Source organism: Martes martes (genome assembly GCF_963455335.1).
Source record: "Martes martes genome assembly, chromosome: 1".
NCBI lineage: Eukaryota > Metazoa > Chordata > Mammalia > Carnivora > Mustelidae > Martes > Martes martes.
This window is the reverse complement of record NC_137888.1, coordinates 10,919,832-10,932,379: the sequence shown is the minus strand read 5'-3', so window position 1 is coordinate 10,932,379 and position 12,548 is coordinate 10,919,832. Positions and strand designations below refer to the sequence as shown.

Here is a 12,548-nt window from a genome sequence, read left to right as displayed (position 1 = left end):
CACACGTAGGCAGAGAGGCAGGTAGAGAGGAGGAAGCAGGCTCCCTGCTGAGCAGAGAGCCCGATGCGGGGCTCAATCCCAGGACCCTGAGATCATGACCTGAGCCGAAGGCAGAGGCTTAGCCCACTGAGACCCAGGCGCCCCAAGAAAAGAATTTCTTAAAAGGTGGCCAGTTAAAAGATACATGTGAAAAAACCACAGAAGTACTAAGATGAAATATTGTTTATAATGTTGAGGTGGAGAAATTCTTAGCATGGCAGTGAGAACAGAGACTTAAAAGATTAGACTCGAAGCAACTTGAAAAAATATTTTATCCATGGAAACAACCTAGATAATAAGTAGAGCAAATAAATTGTGGTAGATCTGTACTCTGAAAATATATTTTTTAAAAGCTTTTTAAATTTATTTGACAGAGAGAGAGAGATCAAAAGTAGGCAGAGAGGCAGGCCGAGAGAGAGGGAAGCAGGCCCCCTGCCGAGCGGAGAGCCTGATGCGGGGCTCGATCCCAGGACCCTGAGATCATGACCTGAGCCCAAGGCAGAGCGCCAACCCACTGAGCCACCCAGGTGCCCCTGAAAATATTTTTAAAAACAGAGATTTCAGGGGTGCCCAGGTGGCTCAGTCAGTTAAGTGTCTGGCTTCAGCTCAGATCATGATCCCAGGATCCTGGGATCAAGCCCCACGTCAAGCTCCCCCCTCAAGACGGAGCCTACTTCTCCCTCTCCCTCTGCTGCTCCCTCTCCTTGTACTCTCTCTTTCTGATTGGTGGAGGAAGGACCAGAACAAGCATTTTTCTCAATTTAGGTGCTTCCCTAGGACTTTAAACCACAGGGTACCTTTGAGGTGAGATATTATTCAAGGTTAGCTCCATTTGAATTATTTGTGTGTGGGCAAGGCCTAGGCAGGCACCTTCCACATCCCCTGTTGCATTCCCAAACTGGCTCACGGCCTTTCTGCATGACTGCTTTTAATGCCCTCAAAGCCCTTCGAGAATCTGATGGTCACAGCTCTCGTTCACTGAGCACCTTCTAAGGCCAGGGACTTTGCGAAGTGCTTCACTCTATCAAATCATTTAGTCCTCCAGATAACCTTATAAAGGAGCGGCTATGGGGCATCCCCACTTTTCATATAAGGAAACTGAGGCTCAGAACATTTAGGGGACTGGCCCATGCGTGGCTGGTCACTGGCAGAACCCAGATGTTAGTGCAGGAGGTGTAGCCGCGGGCTGGGCGTGTTCTACACAGAAAACCGCACCTGTGTTCAGATGCACACCTTTGTGTGCAGTTCCAGGGGTGTGCAGATGCCTGCAGCTCCAGCGGACCTAGGAAAAGAGCCATTTTCTAGGGGAAAAGCCCTGAGGGCGCACTGTAACCCCGGCTGCAGCCACTGCTGTCCTCAAACCCCGAGTCTAAATAATGTGGCATTCCCCAGCCTCCCCAGGGGACCCTGCCAACAACTGGGGGGGCTGTCTGGCTCCTGTCTTGGCTGCAGCTGGATGCTCAGAGTGGAAGCTCCCCAGGTGGGCACCCATCCGGAAAGGTGGGGGCCGTGCCCTGCCTCTGCTGGGCCCACCTGCACCGCCTGAGGCTGCTGTCTTGTGTCCTCCGTAGATCCTGGAAAACACCCCCGAAAACCATCCCGACCACAGCCACTTGAAGCACGCCCTGGAGAAAGCGGAAGAGCTGTGCTCGCAGGTGAACGAAGGCGTGCGGGAGAAGGAGAACTCGGACCGGCTGGAGTGGATCCAAGCGCACGTGCAGTGTGAAGGCCTGTCTGAGGTAGCCGCCCGCCCCCCAACCCCAGCCGAGCCCCGGCAGCCAGCCTGGAGGAGGAGGGCTGGCACCGCGTGCGCCTTCTCTCCCCCCCCCGCCCCCCGCCTCTTACCCGCCCCTCCACCTGTCCACTGACTTCTTTATTTCCGTTTTCCGAAGTTCCGTTCCTGTGTCTTGCTCTTGCACAGGTGGCCCCAGTTTTCGTCTATTTGCTAACACATTTTAAACACCCCCCCCCCCCCATATTCCCAATCAGGTCGTCCCAATTACCCACAGCCCCGGAGAGCCGCTCTGTAGGGTTGCTGGCCGTCAGGGCGCGTGGCCGCTTCTCGGCGGTGCGGGAGGTCCGCGCTCCTTGGAGCTGTGTCCGCGGGACCTCTGCGGTCTGGAGGTCCCTTCCTCCCGAGAGGGTTGCTGCCGGCGTTGCGACCCCAGATTGAATGTAGAGGGGCTTGGGAATCACACTATTGTGTGAATGGTCCTTGCGGACTCGGGCGAGGGCTGCCTTGTGGTTGCAAATTCTCAGGGCTGTTGTTGTTGGCTTTTTTTTTTTTTTTTTCATTCCACTTAGTCCAAGGTCAGAAACACGCAAGTCTTCTCATCCCTCCCTTCTGTGCTTGAGTTTACTTGTTATTCTTCCTCCGGGAGTCAGGTTTTTGTGGCCGTCTCCCGTTAGATCCCTGCGCTCACGTGGGCCCTCCACACATCGCGGGGCTCCCGCTCTCCCCCTGACCTCTGAAGTGGAAGTTCAAGGTCACCAGGTTCAAGAGAGATTCTCAGGGCTGAAGCCGGCGTTGGGGTTTGCTTATCTTCTGGGGCACACGTTTTCATTCTGTTTTGGACCTCTACACATTGACTTTTTATATCTTTTTTTTTTTAAATCAATATGTTTGCATTTAAAAAGTGCATTTTTATCTATTACTCAGTTTTGAATTTTTTTCCTGGATGTGTCAGAGCATGTAGTCCACCTTACTGCCTGGAGCAGAAGTTTCTCTTCTTGTATTTAATTCTTTTCTTGTCACTTACGCTTCCTTCAGTTTCTCTGGTTCTCTCTGTCTGTTTTCCCTCTCTCTCCGCCGCTGCATGGCGTGAACACATACACGCGCACACACACGCGCCGTTCTCCGGGTTTACCAAAATGCCCAGGCAGAACGTGTCCCCCTCGTCCCCTCTCCCTGTGGCTTCTTCCTTCTCCCAGTACTTTGAAGACAGTCACTAGCCGAGGAAGTCTCCACCACGGGCTCCTCCCCTGCCCCACCAGCGTCAGGTGCGCGATAAACAGAGCTGTGGGAAGAGCCTCGTGGAAATGCATTTTGGAATTCTGTGTTGATTCGCAATCCAGGGACATTCATTGATTGGTTGGCTCACTTGTGCTGTCCTCCGTTGGTCCATCCAATGAACTTTTCTCGAACACCTGCTGGAGGACCATGGCTCAGTACTAAACACCAGGGACAATGAAAATCAGTAAGATGTGACCTCTGTCTTCCCCCCATTCTACAGTTTTGGAGGAGGTGGGGGAGGGGAGCTAACCCAGGGTTCACCACAAAATAGGACTGGGAAGGCAGAACGAGGGTGCTGTGGGAACAAAGGGTGGGGAGGAAGGGACAGTCACTGGGGCAGGGTGGGGATTCAGGGAAGCATCGGGGAAGGAGACACATGGCTGCGTGTTGACAGATGAAGATATCTGTCCAGGAAGGGATCGAGGGGGCGGGCCTCCCAGGGGAGGGCACGGCGGGAGCCGGGCATCTGTAGGGCAATAGATGAGAAGGCGTTATGGCAAGTGGAAGCCAGGGAAGCAAGCACTCGATCTGCAGGTGGCACACCTCGACAGCTTTCTGAACTGGGCAGCAGGACGTGGCCATGTGCTCTCTGGAAAGGGGTCCTTCCCCGAGTCTCAAAGGTGCCGTCAGGCGACTTCCGTCTCCTGGTCCAGATCCGGACTCGTCCCCATGATTAAGTTTCAAATACACACTGTCTTGGGCATTATTGGCCTCAGATGGAGAAGCATCAAGGCCGTTCCCCATTCATTTATATGCAGTGTTGGCCTGGCCCTATGGCGGCCCCGCTCTTGGAGGAGGATGAACGAACAACGTCCTCTTCGTGTGGCCCAGCTGCCTTCTCTGGATCCGTTGTCTGTCCCCACATGGCTTGAACTCTCCTTTGGCAGCAAAAGGGACCTCCAGACACCTGTTCGGAGCGCCAAAGGGGAAAGGACACCATCTGAAGGCTCCCATGGGGGTGTCACCTTCAGTCTTCTGGGCTCTCTCAGAGACCCTCCTCCCTCCTTGGGCCCAAGAGTGGAGTGGGGCGGTCACTCTTCCTTATGTCTAGAGGTCTCTAGTCACAAAGGTGCTGCTGATTTTTTGCCCCATGATGGAGGAGGGTGGGGGGCCACCAACATCTCTTGGGGGACAAATGATGTGAACCTTGTCTCCACTGCACAAATACCCTCCTTGGGAAGGTCTACAGGGTTCGTAGCTCCGGGGAGTATGAGTCTTGAAGGCTGCTGGGGGAGCATCCCCCTGGGACCCGCGTGTGGGCAGGTGGGGGCCGTGAGGATCTGACACTTGCCGGGATCATATCGCTGCCTTGGACAGCTGTGGCCTTTCCCTCCCTCAGTCTCTCCTCTGGCTACCAAGAAAGGGGGTCTTTATGGGCTCATTTTTCTGCCTCAGTCTCCTTCTGCCCCTTGCGAAACTGCTCACAGAGATGATAGAGCCCAGTGGGATGATAGAGCCGGCTTTCAGCAGCCCTTGGAGCCAACACCGAGATTCAGGAAGTAGCAGGAAAAGAGTGTCCCCTCCCCATTTTCAGGACGAGAGAGTAGGTCGAGATTCAACGTGCACCGACGCTGTGTCTGCTCTGCTTGGCTTTGAGGCGTCACTCAGCACCCCGGAGTTTTACAGTCGCCCACGTGCTGGGGCCTGGACTCCAGCCACACCTGGGAAAGTAGGAGGTGTCCTCTAGAATCGGACAGAGCAGTTGCTGCTTTCCAGAAGCTCAGGGACTGTGGGAGCCTGTGTGGGGTCGTCCCTGGAGCAGGTTCATACCCTCGACGGGGACACAGCCCATACTCATCGAGGCGGGAGAGGCCCCAGAACTTTCTTCCTGCTTCCCATTTCCCAAACAATAAGAGGGAGAGGGGCCCCAATCACCCCAAGACCCTAGCAGACCCCTTGGGAGAAAGCAGTAGGAATTATACTGAAGGCTCATCTGGACACTTGGAATCCACAGAACTGGTTTTTTTTTTTTTTTAATAGGAAACAATTGCATTTTATTTTTTTTAAAGATTGTATTTATTTATTTGACAGACACAGATCACAAGTAGGCAGAGAGACAGGCAGAGAGAGGGAGAAGCAGGCTCCCTGCTGAGCAGAGAGCCCGAGGGGGGCTTGATCCCAGGACCCTGGGATCATGACCTGAGCCGAAGGCAGAGGCTTTAACCCACTGAGCCACCCAGGTGCCCCAGAACTGGGTTTTTGACTGATGTTGACTCCTTGGCTCTGAAAGGCACTGCCTGGGGCACCTGAGTGGCTCAGTGGGTTAAAGCCTCTGCCTTTGGCTCAGGTCATGATCTCAGGGTCCTGGGATCGAGCCCTGCATCAAGCTCTCTGCTCAGCAGGGAGCCTGCTTCTTCCCCCCTCCACCGTCTCTTTGCCTGCTTGTGATCTTGCTCTGTCAAATAAATAAATTGGAAAAAAAAAAAAAAAGACACTGCCTGACGTCTTCAAGGCAATCCTGGACTTGAACCTCAGACACAAGCCCTCTGGGCCCAGCCTCAGATTCTGACAGAGTCCGGGCTTTCAGACTCAGAAAAAAACAAAAATTAAAAAAAAAAAAAAGGAGGCCTCACTTCATCGTGTCTTCTTTGGGTTTTGTTTCTCCTTTCTCAGCAACTTGTGTTCAATTCAGTGACCAACTGCTTGGGGCCACGCAAGTTTCTGCACAGCGGGAAGCTCTACAAGGCCAAGAGCAACAAGGAGCTGTACGGCTTCCTCTTCAACGACTTCCTCCTGCTGACCCAGATCATAAAACCCCTGGGCTCTTCCGGCTCCGACAAGGTCTTCAGTCCCAAATCTCACCTGCTGTATAAAATGTACAAAACAGTAAGTTCCAGTCCCAATTGCAACATCGGGGCTGCCGCTCGGGGCAGTAGAAAGTTCACGAAAGGCCTCAGGGTCTTAGCAGGGTTTGGGGGCTGTGGCATGGAGGCAAAGGCAAAGGGGTGAGCCAGGATTTGGGGTGACCGAAGCGACGCAGGTCCAGCACTCGCAGAAGAGGAACGATGTTCAACTCGATTGATGAAATATCTATTAGCTTTCAACTGGCCACCACCATGGGTCCCTAGGTGAAGGCACACCCTGGGCTGGAAGGGCTCAAGGTCATTCCCAGCTCCACCTCCAAACCTCTCTGGGTAGCTTGGAACATCTGTGCCCTTCACCTTTTCCAGCAAAAGCCCATCCAAACAGTGTGTGGAGAATGTCCCTCTGCTGTTTATTAGGTCTGCTCCGATGTACATAGCTGTGTTTCTGTGTCTTGTTTCACGGGGTACCGTTTTCCTAAATTTGTCTGCGTGGGGGTGTTTTTAGAGGAGAATTTTCTCTGAAGCGGCAGTTAGCCTGATTGTGGGGAAAAGAACAACGTACCTATGGGGATCTTCACTAGCAACTTTGTAGGAAAATCTTTGAAGGGAATTGGCTGGCGGTGAAGTTAGGGAGACTGCTGATTAGAATTTGTGAGGTTATGGACATTGGGGAGGGTATGTGCTATGGTGAGTGCTGTCAAGTGTGTAAACCTGGTGATTCACAGACCTGTACCCCTGGGGATAAAAATACATTATATGTTTATAAAAAAAAAAAAAAGAATTTGCTGGGGCCAAAACAAACCGGTCAAGTCTTCTTCTGAAGGACCCCAAAAAGCCCCTGCAAAATGGAGAGGCAAAAATCCCTATGGATGGTTTGTAATACATGAGGTTGATATTAATACAAAATCATTCCAGTAGAGTTTACGGGAACATGCGCGCGCGCGCACACACACACACACACAGACACACACGCGGTTTAATTTACTGGAACGCATGCACGTAAGCTCACTCGCGCTCATCGTTCACTGAAACAGAGTCCCAGTCTGGTTGTATAATGCCTGTGTATTGCTTTTCAGCCTATTTTCCTGAATGAGGTTCTAGTAAAATTGCCCACTGACCCTTCTGGAGATGAGCCCATCTTCCATATCTCCCACATTGACCGCGTCTACACCCTCCGAGCTGAAAGCATAAATGAAAGGTAAGACCTGCTACCTCCCAGGTCCTGGGCGCCCAGGCCCCCCCCCTCCCCCGGGTGCAGGATGCACGTAGGACATTTAATTAATCAGCAGGTCCCAACATTTCTTGAGTTGTAGTAACTGCTGTCTGGAGGGATAGGAGGAAGATCTTAATTACTTGTCTCTAGAGCCTCTCAAAAGTTTAACATGTGGCGTGGATTTTTTCAAAATAAAACAAATTGAAACTAATTTTGCTTGCGAATTTCTTTAAAAGACATTTTCATCGTTCTCTGAGTTCACGTTTCCCAAGGTTTCCCAGCTGCCAGACGCCAAGAGGAAGGCGATTTGGGGATCAGCCCCGTCCTCAGCTGGCTCACTTGGGCAGATGTTCTGGATCCCAGAGCACGGGGGTATTTTGCTTCAATCACGTATTCAAGACTCGGCCCTAGAGCCAAATGAAATAGATCTTTTCTGAAGGATGAACTTGACACAAGGCCAACAACGTTCCAAAGAACATTTGTGCCAAGCAAGAAAATTGGCCAAAGTTATCGTACAGATGGGTCTTTGAAAAATGCAGGAGAAAGCGTTTTGCCAAAGTGCTTCTCCCAGAGTGCGTTTGCCTTTCCATGTAAAGTGCTTCCGTCTCTGGGAAACGGTTTTGTCCTTCCTTTGGATGGTTTTGTGAGAGAGACCCTTCTGGCCATCTTCGGGTAGGCAAATACGGGATGCTTTCCACCAAGGGAGGGGGAGGTGCATGCCAGCATCTCCGGGACAGCACCTCTCTTCCACCGGGACACCAAGGCCAAGGCAGGTCTCGCGCACCTCAATAAAAATGTTACTCATCCCTTCCTCATTAAGGCAGGAATAATTATTAGCACCGTTTGACACAAAACCGGACTTTCTTTTCCATCCTTTGTTGTTAAGCGCAAAGGAATAAAGCAGGTAGGGTCCTGGAGACTCAGTTCCAACAGCCGCGAAAGCTTTTTCCTGAGTTCTGTTTGGCATCTTTCTGTGTTTTTTTCTTCCCAAGGACGGCCTGGGTGCAGAAAATCAAAGCTGCTTCAGAACTCTATATAGAGACTGAGAAAAAGAAACGGGAGAAGGCGTACCTGGGTATGCATGGCTCGGAGGCAGGGCCCGTGTGTCCTGCCGAGCTGGGGCACCGAAGGTTGGGTCCAGAGAGTCCTCGGAGCTGGAAAGATGGGCCCGGAGGGGGAGGGGTGGCCTGAGAAGGGATGGGAGTCCGGGAGAGGGCGAGTGGGGTGCAGGATGAGGGCGGAGCATAAATTCCAAGGGCCAGGAAGCCGCGTGTAAGGGGAAGATGGGGGGAGGCAGCTACATGAAACTGATCTGGGGCACACGGGTGGGAAGCGTGTCTCAGTGACGCCGTCTTACCCTCTTCTTCCTGCCGTCACAGTCCGCTCCCAAAGGGCAACGGGTATCGGAAGGTTGATGGTGAACGTTGTTGAAGGCATTGAGCTGAAGCCCTGCCGGTCACATGGTAAGGACCCCGGAGTCCCTCCAGCATGGGGTAGTGGCGGAAGCCTCTTCTGTAAGCCTCCCGGCCAGCTTGGCATCAAACGAGCTATTTCCGTGACCCTAAATTTCCTTCTGGGACTGGTCTTTCTAACACTCGTTAGAAACCTAGGGTGGTTTTCCTTTTTTTTTTCTTAATTGAATCCTTCCCACCGTTTTGCTTTTCAGAGAGATCTGAGTGGTTGCCATTTCACCGTGGGTGGGACGCAACCTAAGCTTCTAGCAAGGACACTGGAAAGGCCTAGATTTAAAGTCCGTTAATCTAATGATTTAAGTGTTGTAAATATTTAAGTATCATAGTTTAAGTGTGATGCTGAATGGTGGGAGTTTTCACCCAGATTTAAAAAAAAATTTAAGAATTAAAAAAAAGATTAAAAAACGTTTTTAAAGATTTAAAAGGGTTTTTAAAAAATTTAAAAAAAAATTTAAAAAATTAAAAAAAGATATTTATTTATTTGAGAGAGAGAGTGAGAGAGTGAGCCGGGCGGGGGAGGCAGCGGGGGAAGCAGACAGACACCCCACTGAGCGAGGAGCCCGACGCAGGGCTCCATCCCAGGACCTCGGGATCATGACCTGAGCTAAAGGTAGACGCTTTACCGACTGAGCCCCCCAGGCGGCCCCAGATTCTCCATTTTATGTCATTTATCACATGTGGCAATGGGAGGGGATAAAAATGAGGGGCATGGAGGGAAACTGCTGCCCACCGTGGCGAGGACCCTGCCCTGCCATGCCCAGGAGAGCCTGCAGCCAGGTGTGAGTCCAGCAGACTCTGTCCGCTCTAGGAAAGAGTAACCCGTACTGTGAGGTGACCATGGGCTCCCAGTGTCACATCACCAAGACCATCCAGGACACTCTGAATCCCAAGTGGAATTCCAACTGCCAGTTCTTCATCAAAGACCTGGAGCAGGAAGTCCTGTGTATCACCGTGTTCGAGAGGGACCAGTTCTCTCCAGACGGTGAGTAGAGAATGGCCCCCTGCGGCGTCCTCCTTCCTCCCCGGTCCCTCAGCTTTCGTGGGTAGATTGCTTTCTAGCTGGGAACTTGGTGCATGGAATTTTTGTGGCTTCCCTCCAGAGAGATGAGGTTGGCATGAGACAAGACTCAGCCTCTTCTAGAAAGAGGTCTTCACTGATGCTGCGGCATCTCAGAGAAGGTGAGCGAAGCGTGCTTGGTCCAGAGTGGCCCAGCCACCCTAGAGAAAGACCATGGTCCCATGTTTCTCCAAAGCAAGAGACGACAACAAAGGTGGTCCCCCAAAGTCTCAGCCCAGACCTTGAGTTCTTCTCCAAAAGCCACAGTGACAAATGGATAAAAGTAGTTATTTGAGCCAGAAGAACGTCCGCCCACAGCAGGTGTGGCAAAGATCAGCCGGTTGCCCTCTGGGCGACATGTCTGGTTAATCAAAGGGATGGAATCACCATCTCTCACGTGTGGGCTCCTACTGTGTTTCACTCTCAGTTTTTATTCTGGTAAGTGAAGGTTTGAGACTGGATGGTTGTTACGGTTGTTTTAAATAGTGAAGTATCACGACACGGTGTTCACTCCACTAGGGTAGACAGTGAAAATCCTAGTTTTGATCTTACATTGGAGATTATTTCCATGAAATGAGCATAGGGACAAAATAAAACTGTATCTACCCCCCAGGGAAGAAAATCCCATGTCTTTTTTTTTTTAATTTTTAAAGCTAATTTTTTAATTTTTACCAATCTCTATACCCAACAGGGGGCTCGAACTCATGATTCCAAGATCAAGAGTCGCACGCTCTATCAACTGAGCCAGCCAGGCACCCCCAATACCCACATTTTATTTTATTTTTTAAAGATTTTTTAAAATGTATTCATTTCGGTGGGGGGAAGCACATGTGAGGGGGAGGGGCAGAAGGGAAGGGAGAAGCAGGTTCCCCACTGAGAAGGAAGCCCAGTGTGGGGCTCGATCCCAGGACCCTAGGATCATGACCTGTGCCGAAGGCAGACACTTAACCAACTGAGCCACCCAGACGTCTGGGATTCCCACATTTTAAGTGGGACCGTGAAAGAAGGCTGTTTCCAGTACAGGTGCATACATAGTATATTCCAATAAAGAATTCCTCATTTATGGTCTGGAGGCCCATTCAACACCATCCTGTAATTGCCTAGCATTTAAAACATGTTCAAATATATTCACATCTGCTCTCCTACTGATGCTCAGTATTTGATGAAAAGTGGTGCCGAGAGCACCCAGCTGCAGCCTCCTCTCCCACACCTCCCATTTGGTCTCTGGCTCATGCAGGGGGCACAGGAAAGACCAGCCCTTGCTCACTGTCCTTGACTTTTCTGAAAAGGATGTGACATCACGAATGTGTCCCCTGAACCCAAGGAGATACTACTTTCCAATCTTTGTGCTGCTGATAGGATGTCCAATGTTGCATTGCCTCCTGGGAAGCTTATAGCCCTTCGGAGGTCCCCAGGTGTGGGGAAAGGCATAGTCTCCGTTTTTACCTACTTCTGTACTCAACTTTGTCCCCACCCTGGTGTCCTTTTTTTCTTTCTTGTCCTTGTACTCCATTTAAAAATTATGCTCTGTCATCGTAGTTCATGGATTCCTGTAAACAGACCTAATTCTCTTTTGGAAGAAGGGAGAGTGTGTCGGTTCGCTGAGAAAATTCCTCATATGCCAAATCCGTGCCTTGATGTAAAGGAATTCTCTCTTTGAGCACGGTGTTTTTTTCTCCTTGCAGATTTTTTGGGTCGGACAGAGATCCGTGTGGCCGACATCAAGAAGGACCAGGGTTCCAAGGGCCCAGTTACAAAGTGTCTCCTGCTGCACGAAGTTCCCACAGGAGAGATTGTGGTCCGCTTGGACCTACAGTTGTTTGATGAGCCATAGGGAGTGGGCCCGGCATGGTGCTTGGCCGGCTTCCAGCCCGCGGCGGCAGGTGCAATCTGGAAATGGTGTGGCTTCCCTAAAACCACCATTTGACATTCAGCCACAGGGCAAAGGGACGGTGAAGACAGGCCCCTCAAAACTTCTAGGAATAATTCTCGACAATCCTTCCCCGCCCCCAAACAATTTCCCATTTTATGAAACAAAAACAAAATGTCTTCCTTTGTCCTCACTGCTGGTCTCATCGTGGCTTCTAGGGGCTTTGAAATCCCAGAGCCCCTAGCTAGATACGGTTGGGAGTTGGGCCCATCCCTGGGCCTGAGGTGTGGGTCTGGTTACTGTACAATAGATTTATAAATGCAATGTCTGTATTTTTGGAGAACTCATGTAACGCTCCTATTTCTTATCTCCACCGGTCCCTGAATAGGCCCGTTGATCTATAACTCCTGGTCCTTTGTGCGTTTAGAAATTATTATGAAGGTCCTGTGGCTGCCCCAGAGTCTCGTTTCCTCGCTGGGACCTTGTTTGAAATGCTGCCCTGAATACGATCACTCGGGGAGAGGGTCTCCTGATCAGACAGCGCGCTAGCTCTTTGAAGAGCTGGTCCATGGATGATTCTAGCAGGTGCATTGTTAGAGCCATTCCAGTCCCCTCCAGGCCTTTTATTGATAGATGTCAATGGAAACTATCACTAGCTACTATCAGGCGATTGCGTTTTGATTTCCAGCACGTTTGGAAGATGGCTAAGGAGGCGTGTTATCTACAAAGTGCGACTCTGCTGGATTAGATCACCGCAGGTCATCTGAAAGGCTACTTTACGATGCCACTGGGTCCTGGTTGCCAGCTCGGCTGGAAAATTCTCTTTGGCTTGGGGGGCCTATGATGTTTCATGAGAAGAGTAATTGCTGCTGACCAGCTCTGAGCCTATTTTTGCTGGAGTGTGCTGGATCCTGGTTGTCATGGGGAATTCCAGCAGCGGTCTTTGCTATGTTCCCAAGAAAGACGTCCCCAAGACGCGAAGAAGAAAAGTGACAATCCGGAAGTGAGGTGGAAGGAGGTGAAGGAACTCTGTTATGTGGTGGCGGAAAAGCTCTAGGAGCATCCAAGCCTCACAGATCA

At 51.0% G+C, this 12,548-nt stretch overlaps 1 protein-coding gene across 1 annotated transcript in view; it reads left to right on the top strand.

Annotated features, from left to right (window-relative positions):
• Positions 1-11,807, top strand: part of ITSN1 (intersectin 1) — a 209,666-nt gene extending 197,859 nt beyond the window's left edge. Inside the window, exons 34-40 of the mRNA XM_080799703.1 lie at positions 1,611-1,778; positions 5,666-5,878; positions 6,933-7,054; positions 8,062-8,144; positions 8,449-8,532; positions 9,350-9,523; positions 11,284-11,807. Coding sequence (XP_080655829.1) covers positions 1,611-1,778; positions 5,666-5,878; positions 6,933-7,054; positions 8,062-8,144; positions 8,449-8,532; positions 9,350-9,523; positions 11,284-11,432 — 993 coding nt within the window. The 3' untranslated portion in view covers positions 11,433-11,807. The remainder of the gene's footprint in view (positions 1-1,610; positions 1,779-5,665; positions 5,879-6,932; positions 7,055-8,061; positions 8,145-8,448; positions 8,533-9,349; positions 9,524-11,283) is intronic.
• Positions 11,808-12,548: the final 741 nt, after the last annotated feature.